We start from the raw sequence: 27,019 nt of genomic DNA, 5'->3' as shown, positions 1-27,019 counted from the left end.
ATTACTTGCAAGATTCAAACTGTTAATTTTGCACATTAAACACGTTGAACATTTGTTACCATGAACAACTGGGTGATTGACCTTATCGTGATGACCTTTACGACGTGAGAAACTGTTCAAGAACAACGTCACCAAATTGAGTCTAGTTAATATGCAAATTGGTCGGGACGCAATCAAAATAGCAATGGACGCACATTTTGGCTACATTGCGTCCCTAGGGACGCAGAGCTGCGAAAGTAAGCGCGACCACTGGTGTATGTTCCATCATGATATTTCACAGGCTTCCTTAGGTTTCTTCCTTAGAGTGATTTAATGACAACTACATGTACAACACTACACAGGCTTCTTATTACATTCACCTTACCCTGTGTCTTACAGTTTGCTTTTTCAATTCATTACTGCATTAACCAGCTAGGGTAAACATAAAACTTTACGTCAACTCCAATCTGTGGGTTTAAAGTTTGTTGGAATCACTTTCAATTTGCAAAGACATACATCTATACAACACATCACAACATTGTACTTGTTTCAGCAAACAAATAAAATACGTACTAAAATAAACAACACTAAGAATACCATAGAGTTGCTGTTTCCTTCATTTCAGTCTGTTGACAGTTAGAATTCGGCATTTTGCCATCTGGTAAGACTGGAGTATACTGGGTCCATTGTAAATTCATCATTATCTCATGGGGCTAATCACTATACTTTTACTTATTTGTGATGGAAAAGATGTTACCCAGGATCCTTCACGCTTGCCAGACAGACTTTTTATAAATGCTCTGTGCAAAGCTGTTGCATAGAGCTATAATGATGATTTGATACACTTACTTGGAGTTGTTGACGGCATTGGTGGCAGCACTATCTGTTCCAACAGTTCTTTATTACACATATCTTTATCACGGCAACACTGCACTATCATCTGGGATTCCGGAACAGCTGTCAGGCAGGCAAAAGGATGCTCAGGGGGCTGCAGATTTTCCTGGTCTATACACCTCACCCCCTCCTCAATCTTGTCGCCATTTCTCCTCTTCTCAGCCATACAGACACCATCAGTTTGGCATGTGTTGTTGTTATCATAACAGATGTCACAAAGGCATAGCAAAGCTGAAATGCATAAGATTGACAAAAATAATTAGGACAATTCCGCAATGGGAATCTTCAAAGTATAACAATGATGCAATATTTAACTGAGAATCTGAAAGTTTACAACAGATATAACACCATTCATAAAGAAGGGCAGAAATTTGTATATAGTTGAAAATGAAATTAGCATAGGAATCATACTCTCATACACTCTCATAAGCAATGGAGTCCAATGAATCTTTGGAAGCATTGAGCTTCTTTGTTTATTCTGAAACAACCAGAAAAATATTTATCGTGAATAACTGTATTTTCTAGACTTCAGTATTACTGAATTCATATGAAGGCTAAAGTATTGGAATAGCAGTGGCAGTAATGAAAGGAAATTGTCTATTTAATACTATATTGGTTAAACCACTTATCTCTGGTCATAGAATAATGGCAAATGTTGGTCAACTTTACCACCTCCTGAATTGTTTTGTGACTGTCTACGTCAAAATACAAAATACCCACACTCACTGTAGTGTACAGTTGTTTGTAATCAATTTAAACACCTTACAAATCAAGGTTCCGGAAACTTGCATATATTCATGCAAAATGTACTAAAATGCACGGTTTCTTCAATGTACATGTATCGGTGTTCTTACAAAATTTCGAAAAGTACAGTCAATCTGGAACAGTTGAAGCATGACTTTGTTGGACACAAATTTACAAAGAGATTGAAGAAAGGTTCCCATTGTAGTTGGATCAGTGAGGATTTCAACCAAACCTGAGGAGCACAAAGGAATATAATCCATGTACCGTAACTGAACAGGTTTGTTTCTTGACGTATAAAACTTTGGGATATTTTGCATTCTATTATACATTCCATGTATTGTACTTTGTAAAAAACATTTTCATTTGTACATAGACATGCCTTTCAAGTCCAACACATTGAGGTAGACCATGGTGTGTTTTAATGAGATTATACTGTGTCAGTGTGGTACATCATAAAAAGTGAGAGAAATATCAGCATGGGAATAAGTACATCCTTTAAATTGCAGCCTTGAGGCAGGCTACTGGTAACATTTTTCTTCAAAAAGTCAGCATTAGGACTCAATGTTTCAAATTGTCTTCATAGCCATTACAGAAAACAGGGCTTCGGATATTAACTTGGAAAATACCATTTGCATAAACAAAATGTGACAGACATAAAGTGCAAAATCCCCTTAATGTGTGTGATTCCTGCATTGTACTGTATGAGTGGCTTCAGGCTGTGAACACTGATAACGCAAACAAGATCATTGAAACAGAGATACTGGATGAGTTAAGTCAATGTGGATGACAATGGAATATCATGCAGCATCATTTGCAGTACAACAAGATAAAGTAACATTGCCTGCAACATTTGTTGTTTACATAGAAGGATAACATAGATGTTAAACAGTGTAATGTCAAGGAAACTAATTTAAACATATATGACATTCTGTAGTTTAGTTCCAGGAAAAATATGAATCCCTATAACCCCTACGTGTACAATTGTACAGTATGCTTTAATGTTCAAAACATCTCCCTTGACGTAAATAAATCCATGGAGACATTAAATATGATAAATACATGTATTTACCGACAAAAAGGCACCTTGATATGTCAAGGGAATGACCAGATCTAAACTTTTAAACTCCTTGTTGTCTGGGAAAGAAACCAGACAGGCCTTGGGAAACACAGACTGCCAAGAAAAGGACAACAAATAGCATACATAGAAGCCTTATAAGAATACTCTTTGCCTTCATTTTTCAGTGTTTGTTCAACAAACCGTATTTTCACAGATGACAAACAAAGACATGATTTCATGTAGGCTCTGACAGTATAAAGTAACTACTGACTGATTACAAGTGAATCAAAAAGGCTGGTTATGACACACACTGGCATTATTTCTCTCCAAATATCAACAGCTGAGTGATTATCCTGTTTTCTGTATCAGACAAACTGACAGGTGTGGAAATATACATACATACTGGTATTTAGCTGTGACCATACAAAAGGAAATGAACGTACTGTCCAACCAACCCTTCCAGCCACACGGCAGACTGACAATGAAATCAAACTACTACAGATACAGTACCAGTTCTATGTGCACACATACATCGACATGAAACTTTGAACAAACAAGACAGACATTTGTGTACAGACACTGGCAACATTTTAGGAGATATAAATGCAACACCAGTTTTAATAAATAAACGCTGAACAATTATTTTGCAGTCTACTTCAAACTTTTATGAACTTCTGATCAACCTTTATCTCAACATTTTCAGGTGTAAATGATGCATCATGGTAGTTGCAAACAACAATGATGCATCATGGTAGTTATAAACACCAATGATGCACCATGGTAGTTATAAACACCAATGATGCATCATGGTAGTTATAAACACCAATGATGCACCATGGTAGTTATAAACACCAATGATGCACCATGGTAGTTATAAACACCAATGATGCACCATGGTAGTTATAAACACCTATGACGCATTATGGTAGTTATAAACACCAATGATGCATTATGGTAGTTATAAACAACAATGATGCACTATGGTAGTTATAAACACCAATGATGCACCATGGTAGTTATAAACACCAATGATGCACCATGGTAGTTATAAACACCAATGATGCACCATGGTAGTTATAAACACCAATGATGCACCATGGTAGTTATAAACACCAATGATGCACCATGGTAGTTATAAACACCAATGATGCACCATGGTAGTTATAAACACCAATGATGCACCATGGTAGTTATAAACACCAATGATGCACCATGGTAGTTATAAACACCAATGATGCACCATGGTAGTTATAAACACCAATGATGCACCATGGTAGTTATAAACACCAATGATGCACCATGGTAGTTATAAACACCAATGATGCACCATGGTAGTTATAAACACCAATGATGCACCATGGTAGTTATAAACACCAATGATGCACCATGGTAGTTATAAACACCAATGATGCACCATGGTAGTTATAAACACCAATGATGCACCATGGTAGTTATAAACACCAATGATGCACCATGGTAGTTATAAACACCAATGATGCACCATGGTAGTTATAAACACCAATGATGCATCATGGTAGTTATAAACACCAATGATGCATCATGGTAGTTATAAACAACAATGATGCATTATGGTAGTTACATGTACAAACATCAAAGTATGCACAGGCACTTAAAATTGCTCCTGTCAACCTCGTTTAGGACAAACTGGTACCACAGCTACATGTATATTTTTTTCATAGCTTAATTGTGTTTTTTTACAAGCCTACAATTCCACTATAAATGTATATTTTTCTGAAAACCTCCATTTTTAACCACTGACACAATATCCTTAACCAAACATGATGAATGCAGAAGAACATTTATGCACATGTAATTTGGGAACAAAACAGCTCAAAGATGTGTAAATTGTTTTGTGACTGCTTAAGTTTCAATGTGCTCCGTTAACCCTTTTCCTGCCGAGCGCCCCTGTCCGTTATCCTGCCAAGTCGGTCAAAACCGGCCCCCTTTTCCGTGTCTACAGAAGATAGGCTCTCCTGCACGCTTTCCTGCCAGGCATTTGGCGGGAAAATACCGCATTTTCGGGGTACGATTACCGACCATATACGTGTTAGACTTCAAAAATTTTTGCATGCCCGTATAGAGGGGCAACCGCTGATGAGGTTGTGTCCAGAAAATGACGAGGTCACGGGCGTTGTTTGCCCGGGGGACGTGCACTTTTATGCCCTTTTCTAGCTTACTTTCGCGGAAGTAAAGCTCGTTCGCCGGCACGCACGGCCACACTGGGGAAACGTCACCTCTCTCGTGGGTTAGTAGAAGACCCAGGGGTTAGTGCTATGGGTGCGGGAGCACCCTCAAACCTGTCCTGTTTCCCCTGGGTTGTGTCACTTGGCCACGTACTTTGAACGACTTGGAAGAGTCGCACAGTGCAGTCTGCTTTGACGTAGTGTCAACGACATAGTTCCGCCATTGAAGGAAGGCGTGTACGTAGTTTGGCCAGTTCAGTGAACACTTGGCTCGTTAGTGTTACCGTTTCCTAACAGGTTAGTTGTGCAGTTGTTACTAAGGTGCAGTTTTGTACCACCTTAGCTCTGGACAGTGCAACTGCTCTATGCACTAACCCCAACGACAGATGGTTGGTACAACGTCTACGTCGCACGAGCACAGCCTCCGTTGGGCTGTGCCCCTCCCACGTGATACAACGCACGTTCTCATCCATTACTATAGCGTCCTTACGGATCTGCCAAAAACGAAAGTGGGGTAAAAACAAAACAAACGAAATATGCGATCCATAGATAGTATTTTATTCGGGAATAATTTACATTATGCCGAACAATAAATCTCGGAGTCTGTCTCGACGTCCGAGTGCATGGTCCGTGTTTCAAAAATTACAATCGGGGTGGCAGATCCGTGTTTCAAAAATTATAATAGGGGGAATTGTACAAAATAATCCGTCTAAACAAAACAAACGAAAATATGCGATCCATAGATAGTATTTTATTCGGGAATAATTTACATTATGCCGAATAATAATTCTCAGAGTCTGTCTCGACGTCCGAGTGCATGGTCCGTGTTACAAAGATTACAATCGGGGGATTGTACAAAATAATCCGTGTTTCAATTTACAATCAGCGGGATCGTAAAGCACAAACAAACGGCACAACCGTGCTCAAAATGTGATCATGGTCCGTGTTAAGAATACAGTCAAGCCACTGTTAGGCGAAGCTGTCCCCTGTCCGTTATTTACGTCGGGTTCTCTTGCTGATGGGTGTCGTCGGGGCTGTGTGAGTAGAGGTCTGCACGCCAATGCTCCTCTTACCTCGTAGCATCATGCGATGATGAAAAGCCGCAAAACACTCGCCCTCGTGAAGATGAACCCCGCACAGACTACATCCTTTGGACGTCTCAGACAGTCGTCCGCTCGCAGTGGTCTTACCCTCTCTGCTACATACTTTACAGCATTTCTGCCGCCCCTCCAAACGGCTGACAACGTGCATCGGCTGATTTTGTGGATTGATGTACGAGGCAAGAGAAACAGTGGCCTCGACCTCTCTCACACTGGGCTGCGATCGCCCACAATAACCGCCAATGAGTTGTTTCCCGACACGCAGATGAAACATCTTATGGGTCAGCTTACTATCAGGGTGTACATGCTTGAAGCATATATATGCATTTACCAGGGCAACATCAATCAGGTAACATGCCAGATATGTCCACCATCTGTGGTTCTTGCGCCCAGTGTGAAAGTACTTGCGCTTCTGGTTGGCTCGGTCGACGCCTCCCATGTACCGGCGATAATTATACAGCGACAGAGGCACTTGTCGCCGCTCGTCTCCCTCCCCCACTGGCACGCACTCCAAGGGTGGATAGACCGTATTCAAGATCAGCACCTGAGCGTTACTATCCTGATAAGCAGTGATGTTAAGACGAGAGTCCGTTCTGGTCGTGGCTTTCATATCCCCAACAGACAGAGGAAGGCGCTTCCTCTTACCCGGCGGAATTAATTGAGGGGGCATGGTGCGACGATTACGGCGGTTAAAACTCCCGACCATGTAGATCCCGGTCTCCATCAGCTCTCTAGCAGTAACGACCGTGCTAAACAGGCTATCACAGAATAGGCTGTGATTATATCCACAGAATGGCTGGACCAGCTCCATCGTAATTCTTTTCACCACACCTCGCTCCTGCCGTCTCCCATCAGTCCGATCCCGATATTTCACACCTAGGTACGGTGCAAAGTTAGCTATGTATGCAGTGGTGGAGTCGCACAGCTGCCATATCTTGAAACCGTCTCGATCAGGCTTATGCGGTAATCTCTGCTTAAATTTAGAACGGCCCTTAAATCGCACCATGCCCTCGTCGATGGAGATCTCTCTACCGATCTTATAATTATTTACGCACCGTTCAACTATGGGCTCCATCCATGGATTGATTTTATACAGGGGATCCTCCTGACACCGACGTCGGCAGCGTGCCTCATCAGGATCACGACGTGGATCGTTCTCTGGGTCTGCCAGATGAAAGTATCGCATAAGCTGCTGAAAGCGACTGCGGGTAATCACAGTAGAAATACCCTGGTTTCTCAGAAAGGGATCGCTAGACCAATAATCCTCCACTGATGATTTACGGTCGATACCCATACAGACTAAGACGCCAATGAACGCCTGCACCTCTCGGTAGTCAGCGTTACGCCAGTATTTATCTATTTTCCTAGCGATATGTCGCTGGTGGAATTTGGCGTATTTATTAGTCTCGTCCTTGGCCAATCTGATCAGTGTAGCTGGAATAAACTTAAAAAAGTAATCGAGCTCACGGGCGTGGCTGGGCAAGGTGAAAGTCGGTCCTCTCTCATGGTCAAAATCGGTCTCCTCAAATATATTAGCATCGGTAGTCTCCGACATACGCCAGACAGGAGGGTGTCGTCCTCCGCCAACACAGCAGCAACGTCATCATCGTCGTCAGAGCTTGCCTAACCTACATACTGCCTGTCATAAAAGTCATCGTCCTCTGCCGCATCCTCGTCAACCTCCGAGTCGGACTCAGCGGTGATATCACCGTCGTCTGGGCGTCTGGGCCTGAACTCGCCCGTAGCGGCATCAAGGATCATATCTGGCTCAAAATCAGGTGGGCTATCCTGATAACGAACCCTCCGCACTATCTTTTTCGGCGGGGACATCGCAGCACACGAAACTATGGCAGGAGCGGGCTCGGCAGCCTCTGCTGATGACGAAGACTCAAGCTCTTTCGCACTGGGCACAGGAACCTCTCCTGACGCAGGATGAGGGCTCATAGTAGCAACAGGTGGTGTCTCTCCCGGAGCAGCCGGGGGAGAACCAATGGCATCAGCCGTCTCATTACTCACTGTCTCACTAGCAGCAGCAGACGTAGTCTGTGCAGGTGAAGTATCTCCCACAAGAGCAGATGTAGTCTCTGATTTTCGTCTCGCACCATTGGCAAAAAATTGCACCGCCAGCTGAGGCGGTCTTAGGCGGTTGCCTTAGAGAAAGCCGAGTCCGTCAAATCCGTCCGCACTTCCCGTCAATCAGGACCAAGTCCGTGATTTTCGTCTCGCACCATTGGCAAAAAATTGCACCGCCAGCTGAGGCGGTCTTAGGCGGTTGCCTTACAGATTAGCGTTGCCGAGACGGTCAATTTCGGCCGCAATCTATGTAGTGCCTCAGAGCCAAGTTAACCCAAACTCCGCTAGAATACGTCAACGTGCTAACCTGCCAAGTACGCTACTCGTCCCCCAAAAAAAAACCAGTCCCCCACCGGTGGGGGACTGGCTGGGTTGCTTCCGCACCTTTCCCTGTCGTTGGACTCTCTGTGAACCCATTTCGAGAGCAAACGCCGTTCCTCGCCCAAAACCTGTCCTCGAACGACCCCTAGCGCGAGCAAGGGTTTGCTACACGTAGTTCCGTCGACTAGGCAGGAAAGGGGGTACCAAAAAGTAGCCCGATTTCCACCGCCTTGGCAGGATAACGGCCGTGGCTGCTCAGATTCTAGCTACACCGAATTTCAAGCGGATTTTCACCGACTTGGCAGGAAAAGGGTTAAAGTTACCAGCAAGAACATCTATGCAATACACAGGCAAAGCTTTGTAGAGTCTTTAATTGTAAATGTTAAGAACCCTGCTATCCCTCTTTATTTGAAAATGTCAAATTTGCCATCAGGAGATACTCATCGCAAATGACAGGTCTTTCACTTGGAAGGGTTACACTGGATGACATCCTTTACATCAATGAGTGTCAGAGGTGGGAAGTGTTGGAGACAAAATTATGCAGAGTTTCATGTTCCTGAAAGCTGTTGACCAGACTTGGTGATTCCACAGCAGGGGACCAGCCATTGATACAGGGTTCAGAAGAAATTGTCACTTTGTACTGTCAGCTACAGTGGGCCCACGTACATGATGGATCCGTATAGAATAAAGATGACATGGTGTAAAGGGATAAACCATTCTCTGATCATTTGAAAAGTCACTTCAGCGTACCTTCTACGTGGCTTAGAAGTTGCAGTTTTATTTTTGGTACACACCAGAAATACAGAGTAATAAGCTAATATTTACATGTATGACAGCCAAGCTCAGCATACAGTACAGCTTGACACAGTCCAGTACAAAACAGTACATTACAGTTTGACACCCATCATCATCTGTCAACTTTCTCTGACTTCATATCTTGATTTTTAAGGTGCTTCACTTGAATGACACCATATAATAATGGCCATTAGCCAACGTACGTGTCAGACAGTCAGATGATGCAGGTACATTTTTTAACCTGAGAAACGTGTTCAGGTCAATGAATTAGGTCATAAGGGTATCAACTTCAAACACATCACTCATGGCATCAGTGTCATGGCACCTGACAGATGTAAATTAGAGTGTTCAGCAATTTTTTACATTTTCATTATTTTTGTTCCGCAAAATCAGTATATTTTCATATTCTGGTTCTTCAAGTACATATTAAAGTAACATATACTGGCCATGCTAAAATAATAAAATATACAAGCGACCTAGCGGCCGATATAGCTCCGCTGTGTTTATGTTGAGAATAACTATTTTTTACACATGTTGATTAGGAAGGTGGAAATCTTTGATAGCTCAATGCAGAGGCCAGAAAAAAGTGGCTTAAATAAGCTGCAAAAATACACAATTGAAGATTTCATCATACTTTGAATATATCACATCAGATCATCCCTAAGAACATGTCAACCAAAGCTATCTGATGAGTAGTTTTTTGAGAATAAAATTTTCTGACCAAAGATGGCAACAATTGCCCCAAAAAATGAAATTGCAGATTTCATCATAATTTCAAGAGATCAAATTTAGTTCGTAACTTCATCTATAGAAACCTGTATACCAAATTTCAAAGCTGTTAGACCAGTACTTTTTTTGAGAAACACATTTTTTGACCAAGAATGGGAAAAATTGCCCCCAAAATTCAAAATTGCAGATTTCATCATTATTTTTAATAAATATCATTTAGTTCACCTATAGAAACCTGTATACCAAATTTCAAAGCTATCGGATCAGTAGTTTTGGAAATACACGTTTTGACCAAAAATGGCAAAAATTGCCCCTAAAATACAAAATTACAGATTTCATCAGAAAATCATTATATATTACTGAACTCATCTGTAGAAACCTGTATACCAAATTTCAAAGCTATCAGACCACTAATTTTTGAGAATCACATTTTTTGACCAAAAATGGCAAAAATTGCCCCAAAATTAAAACATAGGGCCAAAGTCCCTGAAGCTACTATAGACATGGATACAAAATTAAGTATTTCCTGACTGTATGAAATGATCTCACTAAGGTCATCCCTAGGGACATGTAAACCAAATATTAAAGCTGTCTGACCAGCGGTTTTGAAAAAACAAGCGACTCAACAGTTGACAGAGCTCTGCTGTGTTTATGTAGAGAATAACCTTTTGTGACACATGTATTGATGAAGAAGGTGGATATCTTTGATAGCTCATTTCAGGATGGCCTGACCAAAATGGAAAAAAATTCCGTAAAAATACAGATTTGCATATTTCATGAGACTATATTAGTCTATAATAGCAAATAAACGAGAGTTAATTACATTCTAATTAAAGTAAACAAGACTTGCTTAAATCACGATTTATGTCATTAAAAAACAGCATATCTGTCAGGTTATAAAGAATCTTGAGCTGGTTATCTTTTAATATCAGTATTTTCATTCTATTAACCAAGCACATTTTAACTTTCAAATTAACATTGTAAGTAAGTTCTGTTGAATAAGTTGAGACTGTACGTACTCAGAGAAAGCACACTGAAGAGACAAATGTTTGTAACTTAAGAAGTTCAAGGTCATCAAAAGCATTATAGGAATCATGTTACACTTTCATTGCACTGTTTACACAGATTGCATAATTGCTATAAATAGCACATGAGGAATCTTACAGCCCAGCTTTACCATAAAAACCCTATCACTTTACCACTCTTTTAATTGACCACTCTATTTTTTTCCTCAAAAAGTAATTTTATTTTATCCTTACCAAGTCAACCATAAATGGAAATTAGAACTTTCTCTATCTCTATTTATTTGACCACCCTATCATGACAAACTATTATGAGCAATTTCTTTTAGATAACATAAATGGTGGTTCAGAATATATCAAAGTTGGATTCAGAAAAGTTGCCTTTACATGTTTTAATCCTCCAAAATGGTAAGCATTTCACTATGAACTGTCAAAAAAAGTTGAACTTTCTGATAATTCCACACTAAAATTATTTTGGCTTTGATGATTTCCTAATTTATTCAATTATTTAAAATCATATCAATTATTTTTTTTTCTGGGTGAATTGATAGGGTTTATACAGTACAAGAATTACATACAATGTAAGTCAAATTTTGACCAAAAATGACAAAAAAATTCCTTAAAAATACACATTTGCATATTTCATCACAATTTGAACATATCTAAGTTGGGTTATCCCTAGGGACCTGTATACCAAATAACAAAGCTGTCTGACCAGCGGTTATGAAGAAGAAGATTTTTTACCAAAAACACCTTTTTTGGCATTAATTTGCCTATTTTCAACAATATCAAAAAATTAAAAAAAATAGTTTCTCAATATCCTATTTTTCATCTACACAACAAATATCAAATCAGTAAGTACTGCGGTTCTCAAGATATTTGAGTGGACGGACGCCTCACAAACGGACATACATACATACATACATACATACATACAGACTGACGACGGACGCCGGACGGATACCCATCCCAATAGCTTCTATAGACTATAGTCTTTAGTAGCTAAAAATTGCAGATTTCATCATAATTTCAACAAATGTCATTAAGGTGATCTGTAAAAACCTGTATACCAAATTGCAAAGCTATCAGATGAGTAGTTTTGGAAATACACATTTTTTGACCAAAAATGGCAAAAATTGCCCCAAAAATACAAAATTGCAGATTTCATCACAATTTCAATAAATATCATGTAGTTTATCTGTAGGAACCTGTATACCAAAATTCAAAGCTATCAGATAAATAGTTTTGGAAATACACATTTTTTGACCAAAAATGGCGAAAATTGCCCCCAAAATACAAAATTTCAGATTTCATCAGAAATTCAATATATATTACTCAGTTCATCTATAGAAACGTGTATACCAAATTTCAAAACTATTAGACCAGTACTTTTTGAGAAATACATTTTTTGACCAAAAATGGCAAAAATTGCCTTAAAAATGCAAATTTGCATATTTCTGCACAATTCGAACAAATCTGAAATAGATCATCCCTAGGGACATATGTACCAAATATCAAAGCTATCTGACTGGTAGTTTTGAAGAAGAAGATTTTAAAGATTTTTTTACCAAAAATGACAAAAATTGCCTTAAAAATACAAATATGCAAATTTCACCACGATTTGAACAAATCTGACTGAAGTCACCCTGAGTAAACTGCATATCAAATTTCAAAGCAATCAGACAAGCGGTTTCAGAGAAGAAGATTTTTTTACCAAAAACACCAAAAATTGCCCCAAAAATACAAATATGCAAATTTCACCACGACTTGAACAAACTTAAGTGTGGTCACCCCAAGTGAACTGCATATAAAATTTCAAAGCAATTGGACTTGCAGTTTCAGAGGAGAAGGCAATTGTTGACGGACGACGACGACGGAAAATCAACCTATTTGATAAGCTCCGCGTCGCTGACAGCGGAGCTAATAATGACATAAAATGTGGTGTTATTACTGACTGATGAACTCTTGTCCATACCACTACCAGATTGAGTTTTCACATTCAGAGAGGTTTTTTGACAAGAAGAACACTGAGCGTTTTGATTATTTTTTAGTATTTAAAGAAACTGCATTTTACAGATTGTACAAAATAGCAAACATAGGGCCAAAGTCCCTGAAGCTACTATAGACATGGATACAAAATTAAGTATTTCCTGACTGTATGAAATTATCTCACTAAGGTCATCCTAGGGACTTGTAAACCAAATATTAAAGCTGTCTGACCAGCGGTTTTGAAAAAACAAGCGACTCAACAGTTGACAGAGTTTTGCTGTGTTATGTAGAAAATAACCTTTTATGACACATGTATTGATGGAGAAGGTGGATATCTTTGATAGCTCATTTCAGGATGGCCTGACAATTGAAAGTAAGTTCTGTTGAATAAAGTTGAGACTGTACGTACTCAGAGAAAGCACACTGAAGAGACAAATGTTTGAAACTTAAGAAGTTCAAGGTCATCAAAAGCATTATAAGGAATCATGTAACACTTTCATTGCACTGTTTACACAGATTGCATAATTGCTATAAATAGCACATGAGGAATCTTACAGCCCAGCTTTACCATAAAAACCCTATCACTTTGACCACTCTTTTAACCCTTTTCCTGCCAAGTCCATATTTCACCACCAGGTCAAGATGGTTAAAATTAATGAAACACAATGTATTCCATATGATGTATTTTAACATAATACTGTACATTTGAAGGCTGTTGAAAACATAATACTGTAAAGTTGATTTTTTTTGGACAAAAGATGCTATAACATACCAAGCCAAGTGGGTGAAAATACGTCATGTTTTGGCTCAATACCGCTTTTTACTGACTTGGCTGATGGGGAAGTAATACAGTTATTACTGTCTGGCAGGAAAAGGGTTAATTGACCACTCTATTTTTTTCCTCAAAAAGTAATTTTATTTTATCCTTACCAAGTCAACCAGAAACGGAAATTAGAACTTTCTCTATCTCTATTTATTTGACCACCCTATCATGACAAACTATTATGAGCGATTTCTTTTAGATAACATACAGGGCACAATAAATGATGGTTCAGAATATGTCAAAGTTGGCATTCAGGAAAGTTTCCTTTACATGTTTTAATCCTCCAAGATGGTAAGCATTTCACTATGACCTGTCAAAAAAAGTTGAACTTTCTGATAATTCTACACTAAAATTATTTTGGCTTTGATGATTTCCTAATTAATTCAATTATTTCAAATCATATTAATTATTTTTTTCTGGGTGAATTGATAGGGTTTATACAGTACAAGAATTACATACAATGTAAGTCATATTTTGACCAAAAATGACAAAAAAATTCCTTAAAAATACACATTTGCATATTTCATCACAATTTGAACAAATCTAAGTTGGGTTATCCCTAGGGACCTGTATACCAAACAACAAAGTTGTCTGACCTGCAGTTATGAAGAAGATTTTTTACCAAAAACGCTTTTTTGGCATTAATTTACCTATTTTCAACAATATCACAAAATAAAACAAGCGACCTAGCGGCCGATATAGCTCCGCTGTGTTTATGTAGAGAATAACTATTTTTGACACATGTTGATGAAGAAGGAGGAAATCTTTGATAGCTCAATGCAGTGGCCAGAAAAAAGTGGCTAAAATAAGCTGCAAAAATACACAATTGAAGATTTCATCATACTTTGAATATATCACATCGGATCATCCCTAGGAACATGTCAACCAAAGCTATCTGATGAGTAGTGTTTTGAGAATAAAATTTTCTGACCAAAAATGGCAACAATTGCCCCCCCCAAAATAAAAATTGCAGATTTCATCATAATTTCAAAAGATCAAATTGAGTTCATCTATAGAAACCTGTATACCAATTTCAAAGCTGTTAGACCAGTACTTTTTGAGAAACACATATTTTGACCAAAAATGGAAAAATTGCCACAAAATTCAAAATTGCAGATTTCATCATTATTTCAATAAATATCATGTAGTTCATCTATGGAAACCTGTATACCAAATTTCAAAGCTATCAGATAGATGAGCAGTTGTTGAAATACACATTTTTTGACCTAAAATTGCAAAAATTGCCCCAAAAATACAAAATTACAGATTTCAGGAGAAATTAAATATATATTACTTAGCTCATCTGTAGGAACCTGTATACCAAATTTCAAAGCTATCAGACCAGTACTTTTTGAGAAACACGTTTTTTGACCAAAAATAGCAAAAATTGCCCCAAAATTACAAAATCGCAGATTTCATCATAATTTCTACAAATATCATTAAGGTGATCTGTAGGAACCTGTATACTAAATTGCAAAGCTATCAGATGAGTACTTTTGGAAATACACATTTTTTGACCAAAAATGGCAAAAATTGCCCCAAAAATACAAAATTGCAGATTTCATCATAATTTCAATACATATCATTTAGTTCATGTGTAGGAACCTCTATACCAAATTTCAAAGCTATCAGATGAGTAGTTTTGGCAATACACATTTTTTGACCAAAAATGGCAAAAATTGCCCAAAAATACAAAATTACAGATTTCATCAGAAATTCAATATATATTACTAAGTGCATCTATAGAAACCTGTATACCAAATTTCAAAACTATCAGACCAGTACTTTTTGAGAAATACATTTTTTGACCAAAAATGGCAAAAATTGCCTTAAAAATGCAAATTTGCATATTTCTTCACAATTTGAACAAATCTTAAATAGATCATCCCTAGGGACATATGTACCAAATTTCAAAGCTATCTGACCGGTAGTTTTGAAGAAGAAGATTTTTAAAGATTTTTTTACCAAAATGACAAAATTGCCTTAAAAATACAAATATGCAAATTTCACCACGATTTGAAGAAATCTGACTGAAGTCACCATAAGTAAACTGCATATTAAATTTCAAAGCAATCGGACAAGCGGTTTGAGAAAAGAAGATTTTTTTACCAAAAACACCAAAAAATGCCCCAAAAATACAAATATGCAAATTTCACCACGATTTGAACAAACTTAAGTGAGGTCACCCCAAGTGAACCGCATATAAAATTTCAAAGCAATTGGACTTGCGGTTTCAGAGGAGAAGGCAATTGTTGACGGACGACGACGACGACGACGACGACGGACGACGGACGACGGACGACGACGGACGACGACGGAAAATCAACCTATTTGATAAGCTCCGCGTCGCTGACAGCGGAGCTAAAAAAATAGTTTCTCAAAATCATATTTTTAATCTACACCACAAATATCAAATCAGTAAGTACTGCGGTTCTCAAGATATTTGAGTGGACGGACGCCTCACAAACGGACATACATACATACATACATACATACATACATACAGACTGACGCCGGACGCCGGACGGATACCTATCCCAATAGCTTCTATAGACTATAGTCTATAGTAGCTAAAAAAGTACATTTTTTAAAGTAATGGCCACATGTAACGAAGATTTACTGTAATATCAACTATAATTTAACATATTAATCAGGCAGTTGTACAAGTATATGGTAGATATGGACATTGCAAACCATAAGAGTCTACCAATACATGTAATTGAGTATTTCCTTAAAATGGTTTGTGCATTCATATGAACAACACACCATGATTGAAAGTCACAAGTCATGGCACCATGTCTACTGGATTTAATCAATGACGTCATCTAGCTGCAGCAGAGACATCTTGTGTTCCATCATTCAACTCTACATGATCCATGTTACCTTTTCTTGTGCTCTTTCCAAATCCTTCATCCGTAGACTAGACAGTATTGCCTGTCTGAGAATGGACCAGACAGGCTTAATCCGCCAAGTAAGATTTCACTGAGCTGGTTACATGTACTGTGGTTCTGGAAGACTACGTTACACAAAGTGTACCCATCTTCTGATCTTACCAGGATGTCACCTCTGCAAGTTATGGTATAATTTACAAGTCTGGGGCAAGCTTTCTGACGGCTTTTACAAAGTACATATCATATTGTATGTCTGAATCAACAGAAACAAGTATCCTTAGTGATGTATATTGATAATACAAATAGACTTTAGATTACTTTCATGTATAACATTATGTGAAATGCATACAATTTAAATGCTTTTCAATTTATGAAGGATGTCATTACAGAAACATTCAGATTTGACACAATAGCAGTGGATCATCATGTGGTTAAATGTATCATAGTAAAGATACAGGTATGTTTTGCTGCTTGGCAACTGGAATTGCTTTCATGCAAAAGCAGTTGTGCTCTCTGAGATTAGCAAACTGTAGGGACTTATTTATGTACAACACGATAAATTTCTGAAAGTTCCATTGTGATTGTACCATTATACCATAAGTAGGCTTAATGAGTCATAGTGTATACAGTACATTAAGTTTTTATGTATTAGACAGTAGGTTTTAAGGCTCACTAAAAGCAAGTTGTTATAGAGAAGTTTTGGTGACAGCAGATCATGGGTTGTAGGACATTGTACCTGAGATTATTTGCTGGTCAGTCACCTTGAAAAGCCAGACAGTACCCAGTTTTATCTATTGTTCTTATCAACACAGACTGCAGACCCTCCTATTGATTTATGTTGTTTTTCAACATTTGGATGCTGGCCCACACAGAGTTTGAATTCCAAATCATCTGAAGTTGAAATGCTAAGGCTGAGAAGCACATCACCTTTCATGGTTTGTTTTGGCAGTTTCTGGAGCAGTAGGCATCAACCTTTCAGAAACACTACCAATGCAACAGACCAGCATTTTGAAGTAATACACAGTGTACACTGAGTGTCAAGTCAGAACCAATCATCAAAATTTGACTGCAAAAATCTGTGACAGTCACTGGATGAAAAATTTCAACATCCAAAGTAATGCAGGCATCCAACACTTTTGTCATGAAAGTACATACGTGTATTTATATTCCAGGATCCTATAAAACTGCATATAACATCATATTGATGTCCCCCACTATAATGATTTCTGCAGTGTTGGGTTAGAAAGACAACACACAATACAAATTGTAAACTTTCTGATGAAGTGATTTGTCTTCGAAAAATATTTTGAAAATGTTTGCAAAGTGATACACAGGAAATTATCACTGTTGCATGTCGCATTAAAAATGCATAGAAAGCAGACTTGCACATTTTTTGGTGAGATTTCTACCAATGTTTATACTTTCAGTAGCTTTATCATTTTAAGTAAGAGTTCCGTAACGACTCAAACGACAACAGTACTTAATAGTTTATAACTGTAATACATGTATAGTTACATATGTGAATAGAGTGAGAGGTGTTTTTTCAATGTCTCTTTTGTGGGTGTTAGGTACAGCATCAGCAAATATAATTTGTATTTGTATAGTAAATAAATGTATGACAGTGTATCTGGTCATGCAAAGAACAACAAAGTGACTCTATCTAGATTGACAATCATGGTGTAGCTACCATTACTTTCCCAGATCAATGTATACACTGTATTTGTTGAAATTAATTTAATTTAATTTTTCTCCTTAAAAGTTAACACAGGGATGGCGGCCACTTTAAATTTCAAACATTGTTAAATCTGATTCTTGGATACTTTGTTTCTCTAGAACCAAAATTTGACACAAGTCTTCTCAATTTTATGAACACACCAGTCTCAATCTGTTTGTTTGATACCACTGACCATATAAAATGCAAATGCCAATCAAATGGAACACAAACTTAATACAGAAGTCTCGGCTAAGAGTAATTTTTTTGCCAAAATGAACAGTTGTGCATGTCAGGTTTTCCATCACTTGCTGCCTGGGTTGTGTACAGTGACAGGGTTATAGTTTACAAGATGATTTATTCCAAGTCATCCTTGCCATCATCACATGCATGCAAGTTCTACCTCCGGTATTATGGCCATGTTTGCATCGTCAGTGTGTTTTATGATCATTGAAAGAGTAAAGCAATAGTAATGGCCATGCAACAGAACAGACAGTTCCATATATGTCAACCTCATGCCAACATACATGTACTTCATAATATTATCTGCATTATTTAATTTTCAAGACATTGAAAATGTGAAAATTTTACAGCTCAGAGAGACCACAAGCAGGATGATTTGGCATCTTCAGGTAAAGTTCAGAAATATAAGCTGTATTAATTTCAACGTGTACAGTGTACACATTGATCTGGCAAAGTAATGGTATCCACTCCACAGTAAGATGGACATGAACAGTGCAGTAGCATACACCCACAATTCCAAGCCCCTTAAGTATTTGATCATTACTACAGTAAGGTAAACGCCACAATCACAGATATCAGAAGATAATTATCTTCTTTTGCTGGTGGCTAGATTTTAACTGACACATAAATTACATCCAACATTTTTTGTTCAAATAGTATAAATGGTAATAAAGATTTCATTATTATCTGAGTCAAGCCTATCAAGCATTACTAATAGCTACATTGAAGCAAAGGATCATCACAGATACTGAGATAAAGTTGTTATCAGAATTCTGCATTGCAAATTAAACAACACCAACCCAGTATTTGTCAGGCTTGCACTTATGATAGATCAGAGGTTGATGCAATCAATATAATATATGGCTAGGGCAAAGTACTATATCATTCATAGTTTATTCAGACAAAAAAAATCTCAAAAGCCACTTCAGAAATAGTGCAGACCGATCAGGAAAGAAAGACATCCCTGGATAAAAAATATCAAATTAAAACGAAACTTCATCAGTTACTCAAATGACATTGAACCCTTTCAGCGCTGTAATTTTCTCCTGCCAAAATTTTAGTTCAAAATTTTACCAATTTTATAAATTTTTCTGTAATTTTTTGATAATTTTGGACCAAATGGCCATCACATTTCATTTTCTACAGTTTTTCCTCAAAATTTTGGCAAAAATCTGAGAAAAATTGACTGGGGTTTATTTTATAAAGGGGACAAAAATAGACTTTGGCACTCAAAGGGTTAACCATTTCCATCCTGAGTATACTGACTTGTCTGGGGTTTTACTTCAATTTTTGACACAAGTCTCCTCAACTGAAACATTCCACTCAGTTATGAACACTACAAGGGTCAAATGTTTGGAAAACACTAGCATTTTCAGTTAAATACACATTGCAGAAACAGCCAATTACTTCACAAGTAGACCTACTGAATACCCTAATCCATTTTTTTGATATTGGCTCCAACAGGTTGTTGTATTACCATCAAATGCCTTTTGTATTTAAATCAACATCAATTTAAAATCTGACATTCCATGGTTCCTATCAGTCACTCAATCAGGCTAATTTTCAATATATTACACTTTTCTTCATCATCTTAGATTGAAACCACCATAACAAACACAACTCATAGAATTCAGTGAAGGAAGTTTAGCTGTATTCAGTGTTCTGAACAGCTTGGAAAAAGTGGGATGTTCATTTTACATAACAATTCACAATTTGCATGTTCTTTTGTAGTGAAAATGTTTCTTTTGTACCATTATTACCATATGACTTGACTGAATACTCAAAACAGAAGGGTGACCAATCCCTCCAAATACTCCGTGTTTAGAACACAGGTGTTCTGATTGTCGCTTCGCGAAGTCCCTATGATACAACAAGTGAGAGAAATTCTTACTTGTTGTATCATAGGGGATTCATGAAACTAAGATTGAAATGCCTACGGTGTAGAACGCTGTCTTTATAATGCACCAACTTTTCTGTATGCCATGATTATGTGGCAAAAATGGAAACCATGCATTGAATGATATTCCATCGCCATTCTGATCTCATTTTCTAACTTTTATTAGGCCATGTAAAGAAAATTATTTGTTTACTGTCCGTGGATTTTTGAAAAACCTACCAGCCATCCAGGGAAGAAACACAAACACAGACACTAACATAAGCTACATTTTCTTCAGTTTCCTTTGAAAAAATAATATTTTTATTTGTAATAGTGTTAACATTGTCTTTGTTTTCTTACTTTTCTCTGAAAACCTACCAGCACTCGGACGGCAAACAAAGAGTTTTATTTAATACGCTTATGCAAAAAACTTGTTAGCATTACAAACTTCCAATTTATTTTTTCGGAGTCAAGATTGAATCAACATTAATTCACAAGGTTTAAGGTTTAAGGGTTAAGAACAAACACAATGGCTTTCATGTATGTTTGCAATGGATAACTGCTAAATTTCCACACAGTCCAAGTTTGGATAATACAGAAACATAGCCAAGAATAAAAGTGACAAGATTTAATCACATTGGCGGAAATAAATCATTTAAACACTGAGCAGGTGCAGCTAAGCACACAGCTGCTGAGAGAAAGTCTGTTATCTCAGACAAACAGAGCATGAACCAAAGTTGTCAGCACCTATGCATTCATAACAAACGAATTCTGTCATGCTCTACCAATTCCTCACATACACTGCCAGCAATTCAGAATTGCCCTTCCACATTCAAAGGTGCAGCCAAAGATGTACAACTACATCACACAATAATATCACAGCAAATTATCTTGCAAATTACAACTTAATTTGCTCGTGACATTCTTTAAAGAAAGTGAAGTATGAATTGTGATCTACAATATGCAAAACATGGAGAGGCTGACAACCATCATGTGCAAAATGCCTCCAGGCAGCCTCCTGAATTATCTCTTTCCTTGTAGCAACTAATTAGTTATGCCTGGAAATCATAAACTGCTGTATTGCTGTTATACAAGTTCACCCATATATCACTGATGATATGGTGATGGCAATTGACCAATGAAGGGAAAGCTACAGCAACTGTAACAGTTGTTCTTTTCATGATAATATTTTGTGTTGACGAAGCAGATACTACGTGTTCTGACTTAGTGTATCCTGTACAACTAACGGGGACACCAATGCATTGTCATGAAGACCTAACATCATGGGTACTGTACACCCTTAAATGTACCTGTGGACAAAGGCAATGGCAAACCACTGCTGAGATGCCTGCCTATATAACAGAGGCATACAGGGTATCACTATCTGTTCAGTTCCAGAGAGACTGAAAAACTGAGACTGAAGTGATGTTAAGTTTTGTCAAGCAATATTAGAAGTTGCAAATGCCAAGTTTTGCAGTTTTGTAATATGTTCAATCTACACATAGAAAAATACCTGTCCTAGCACTCCAATCAATGGGTTAACATTCACTGGAATTCAAATTTCCTTATCAATAATAACGTTGTGCATAAATATCCCCAGTCATAGCTAAAAATATGTAAAATGCAACAGAAATAATACTAGAGATGACTTAGGGGTGACGTCAAAAGATCGATGTTTGAAAAAAAACTTAATTGCTTAAGTTTGGGGGTGGGGGGTTTTTGGCCAAATTAATTTCTGTGCAGTCAAAAACGATTTAACGTTTTTAACGTAATTTTGGCAAATTTTACGATTTCAAGGCTGTTTTTTGTACGCTAAAACCGATCCAGTCACCCATATTTTTGTTACTTTATAATGGTTTTCAATTTTTATTTAATTCAACGGTACATTGGTACGTCGTTTGAAAGAATTAGTACAGGGTATGAGTCCCCAATGTTTTTCAATTTTAGGTCAGTTAAGTTAGAAGGGGGGGTGGGGGGGTCTGAGGCCAAACTTAAGCAATTAAGTTAGATTTATTATGTAGAACTTTTGATGTTGCCCCTTATGTTGCATTTGTTGACTGCATTGGATCATGTTGTTGTGACAATCACATGCCACTCTACACTACAACAATTACAATAGTGAACCTGTGAATAGTTTCACATTAGTGATAATATTAGCCTACCAATTATCATCACTTATAGCAGTACTTTATAATAACAACAGTGCCAATCACTTCAATTTTTTATTCCCTAAACAGCACAGCTACACTAATTCCAAGTTTTCTTGTGCCAAAGCCAGCCAAGTACACCGGCACTTACAGTCAATTTGAAATTGCATGGGCATCTACTGGCAAGACTGAGCAGTGACTTGTCTCTAAAGACATGGTTATTGAAATAAATGATGAAAGGTAGGTAGGTAATCATTGGGAAGAACTATTCAGTTATCAGTCACCTTTGCTTGCAAGGTAAACATGGACAGTACTCTCCAAAATACATGCCTTTCAGTGTTTTTGTATATGCTGGTAAGCAGGTAAACGTTACTGGGTTTCCCCTTGCTATTTCATTGCAATCAGATTAGAGGACAACAGAAATGTTACCAGGGTTCTGAAATCACACAAATATGCCCCAACCTTAACATAAACATTGCTTTTGGTCAGCACCCTTACATATAACAAAACAGTGCTTCAGTGATCCTAATTAACATAATAACACAACTCTGCCTAAGAGAAACAAAGACCAACTTGCAGAATCATTAACATTGCATGAAGACCTTGATCTTCTGAGTCTCCCTAACTTTATGAATTGACTTCCACACTTCATTAAGTCATGTCAATTGATCCACCAGGCAGGTTTTGTTCCAAGTGATAATTGAGAGGATTATGGGGTGTGTCTGTTACTTCCACTACCATTATCATTATGTTTACGCAGTTAACAAATTCTGTACCCTATGAATCATTTGAAAACAACAACCAAGAAAATTTAGAGCTGGTTAGAGATAATATCCCAAGAGAGTCTGGTAAGTCGTCTCAAGTATTACAAATCTAACCTTACAAATTGAATTTAGTTGAATATAAAAATTTGCACACAACATATTACACTTTTTTCAACATTAATGCATTGCCATGAAAATTTTGGCAGTGCCTTGGGAATTAATAAGCTCCAAGTCAGACTTAACCAGAACAGAAGAGATTTCAATGTGATCCTGTTTTTTTACTATAACATACCTTAGACTGGGCAAGTCTGTCAAGGCTGAGACTTGCACGTATTATTGACCTGAGTTTGTTGGAGGGTTAGAGATACAACACATCGCCTCCAGCATGTCTAGTGGGTTACTAGTTTGGTACTATTAAGAATACTCTGAAACCTACAAACTGATTACAAACTGATTAATTATATTCCAAAGGCCACGATACACTTGTTTACAAAGCTGAGACACGGATGACCCGAAACTGTACACTTGTATTGTGATTTACCCTGACAGCGTGGCTAGGCTGTGTAATTTCATCACATCACATCATGCTATGGACAGATGGCACGCATCGTACCTGATGTTTTCATTCCTGTTCCCATTCAACACTTCTTTGGCGAAACATACGTGACAATGTTGACAAGCCCTCTATTGCAAAGCGAGAGACCGCAGTACACCTTTACAAATGCTGCATGACCAAAGTGCTACGGACGGTCCGTGTACACGTTTCAGGGTTGTCTCGAGCAGAACGACACTGAATGAGTGCCAATACTCTGAGCGTACACACAGCGTTTTGTTTATTTACAAACACTCTTCCAACACACGTCTCTCGGAAATAGTAACAACAATCGACGTACGATATTTGATAGTGAAACATCGTCATATTATTCAAAAAGCTCTCCTGTGAAATCATCTAATATTTCTTCCAATGTTATAGGAGGAGCCAATAGTTTGGTGATCGTGTAACACATACGTGATGAGCCTGTCGATGGGCACTTTTATTACTCTGTCCTCGATGGACATTTATACAACGCTGAGAAATGACCACTGTATACTTCATTGATACTATTTGAACTAAACTGATGGAAACAATGCAAACTTTAGTTGCTTTGGCATACTCTGATGCATGAAGTTGTGATAATTTTGGAGAAATCTCACTTGAGCGAGCGAAATTCCTGAGCTTCATCGATGTTTGGCTGAACGCTGTCGCCATATTGGATTCGCGTAACCCTTGCCATGCCATGTTCAAAACCTTGTGTTCGCCAGGTTTCATGGAACAATAAACAGGTTTTTCGGTGAACGCTACGTTCCAAACAACTAACATCACTTACCAGAAATGCAAGAGCAGTATCCAACTGCTATGAGTGCTACAACTAGAAGAATTTTCGACATATTTGTTGTCCTTCAACCTCCCAATGCAGTTCACATCATTTCTTCGATTCAGTTTGACGCACTTTGCCAAAGCACTTCACTGTTAACAATATATCAATCCGCCATGCTTCCTTCCGGATTTGCGATGACTCCGCACGCAATGTATTCGGTGGGAGCAATGACTAGCCTTGGGGAGATAGGTCTGTCATGAATCCACTGGTATATTAGATGTGTAATAAAAAACCAATAATAATAGTCGGCAGTAACATTTTTCGCGGTTCACTGGGACGTTTCCCGGTAAACATAATCTAAGTTTTTATTCTGAAAAATCATTGCCGGGCAACAGTTACTGATTGTGTTTTTACTTTTACGTCTGTTACATTGGAATATATTATATGGCGTACACAGATTGTCCAATTTTCTTGTTGACAACGATAGTTTTAGCCGCAGTACATTTTCCGATTTCTTTTTAGAGTCTGTGCCAGGGCAAATATTGGATCAGCGAAATCTAAACCATCAGTGATTACTTTTTATGAAGCCCTTAGCAACCGTAGCGGTTGAGATTATTTCAAGCTCGGTAAATAAAAAATTACATGTAAATACATGAACGTTCGCCGCGCGGGGCATAAAATATTAATATAAAATATTAATATCTGTAGAATCACGTGAACTTACTGTACAGTTTGTAAACGCGATGATCAAATTGATTTACGCAAGCTCTCTGCGCATTACTACAACCCGCTGCATGTGAACACACAGGGACCCCATTCTGAACAATAAACAAGCAAACAAAAAATAAAGACAAACAACATACGCAGAAAAGAAACGACAAAACATGCAGAGCAAATAAATAAATACTTAAACATTAAAATAAATAACACAAACAAGCAAACTAATAAATATCAAATATGACGACTGTGAGATTAACGGCGCTGTAAAATTCTACGAAGGCAACCACCTTGGTATGGAATGGCATGGAATGGCCCTAGCTCCTCTAAATCAGAGAAACGAGGACCAGAGACCATGTTCAAAAGGGGGAGGTGATTTTATTCCTTTGAAGTCTCAAAATTATTCTACTACAATGTTGTCATATATTGTTTGTGTTGTTTGTTTGTCTCTTTCTACGTATTTCTTTGTTTATCTCTTTTCTTCTTCTGTGTTCTTCCCTATACGCTATATTTTTGTTTGTTTGTTGTTTGGTTTGGTTTATTTGTTATTCAGCCCGAGATCTTTGTGTTAAACATTCCTGTAATCTGTTATTTTCGTGTTGGAGGTAAAAATGTAAAAATACTACAAAAAACGGAAACAAAAACTGTATCATGAAATCACTTTTGTCAGAGACAAGATGATAAAAGATGTAAATTTTCTTTTAGTCTTATGTTCAAGTTGACACTTGAAAACGAAATGTTCTTACCAACGCCGCAGTGTATGCATTGCATAACATGTCTCACGTGCTAAAATCACGACCTGTGACCTTTTAACAAAACTAAAAAACAAAGTGTTTAATAAGGGGACTCAGAATGAGATGAACTCACAAAGTACGTTAAGAGACATTGTCTCTGATGTGATATGCCAACGTCTCAACTTCTGTTCAGCGTCTCCTGGTGTAAATATGACCATCAAACATTATTCTGGAAATTTGATTTATCGCAGCTTCTAAACAGTCCCTGTACGTACGTTTATAGTAGCCTTGCCACAAGTCTGAGGGTATATAAATCAAAAAAGAGTAAATTGAACCAATAAACTTCAGCAAACTGTCGGTAAAATGAAGCATTAGGGACTGGTCAGTTTCTTCGCCTGGGGGGGGGGGGCGGTGGATTATATTTTGCCGACGTCAAAAAGTGGCTGACCCCCCCTATTCCAAATTTCAAAAACAGGGTGACCCCCCCCCCCGGCGCCGATATAGGTAAAACAAAAGGTGGACATAAATTATATATATATATAAATATATATATATATATATATATATATATATATATATATATATATATATATATATATATTATATATATATATATATATATATATATTTATATATATATATATATACGTATATATATATTATATTTTACATTTTACATATATTCATATTTTAAATAGTCATTCTATGTTTTAATGAAATTGTTTACATGTCAGTTGTAAGATAGGAATTTCAAAGTGTCAATCTTAAAGTTTGAATACAGTACATTTTGAATGAGCTGTATTTTGAATGAGTGTGAATGTATTTCACACTTTCTATGCAATAACCAG

The 27,019-nt window shown here is 37.5% G+C and overlaps 1 protein-coding gene across 3 annotated transcripts in view; it reads right to left on the bottom strand.

Annotated features, from left to right (window-relative positions):
• The window catches only part of LOC139143217 (TGF-beta receptor type-1-like), a 52,645-nt gene extending 27,750 nt beyond the window's left edge, over positions 1–24,895 (bottom strand). For 2 of the 3 annotated variants that reach the window (XR_011554556.1, XM_070713368.1), the window contains exons 1-2: positions 24,730–24,895; positions 829–1,104 (exon numbers count right to left, since the gene is read on the bottom strand). Coding sequence is in view for 2 of the 3 variants with exons in the window: in XM_070713368.1 (XP_070569469.1) it covers positions 829–1,104; positions 24,730–24,790 (337 nt within the window). In the remaining variant the exon portion in view is untranslated. Of the gene's footprint in view, positions 1–828; positions 1,105–23,975; positions 24,138–24,729 lie in introns of those variants that run through there. The other variant, XM_070713369.1, reaches the window with a different exon arrangement.
• Between the last annotated feature and the right edge of the window lie 2,124 nt (positions 24,896–27,019).

Source organism: Ptychodera flava, chromosome 11 (assembly GCF_041260155.1).
Source record: "Ptychodera flava strain L36383 chromosome 11, AS_Pfla_20210202, whole genome shotgun sequence".
Lineage (NCBI taxonomy): Eukaryota > Metazoa > Hemichordata > Enteropneusta > Ptychoderidae > Ptychodera > Ptychodera flava.
This window is presented reverse-complemented; position numbering and strand designations above follow the sequence as displayed.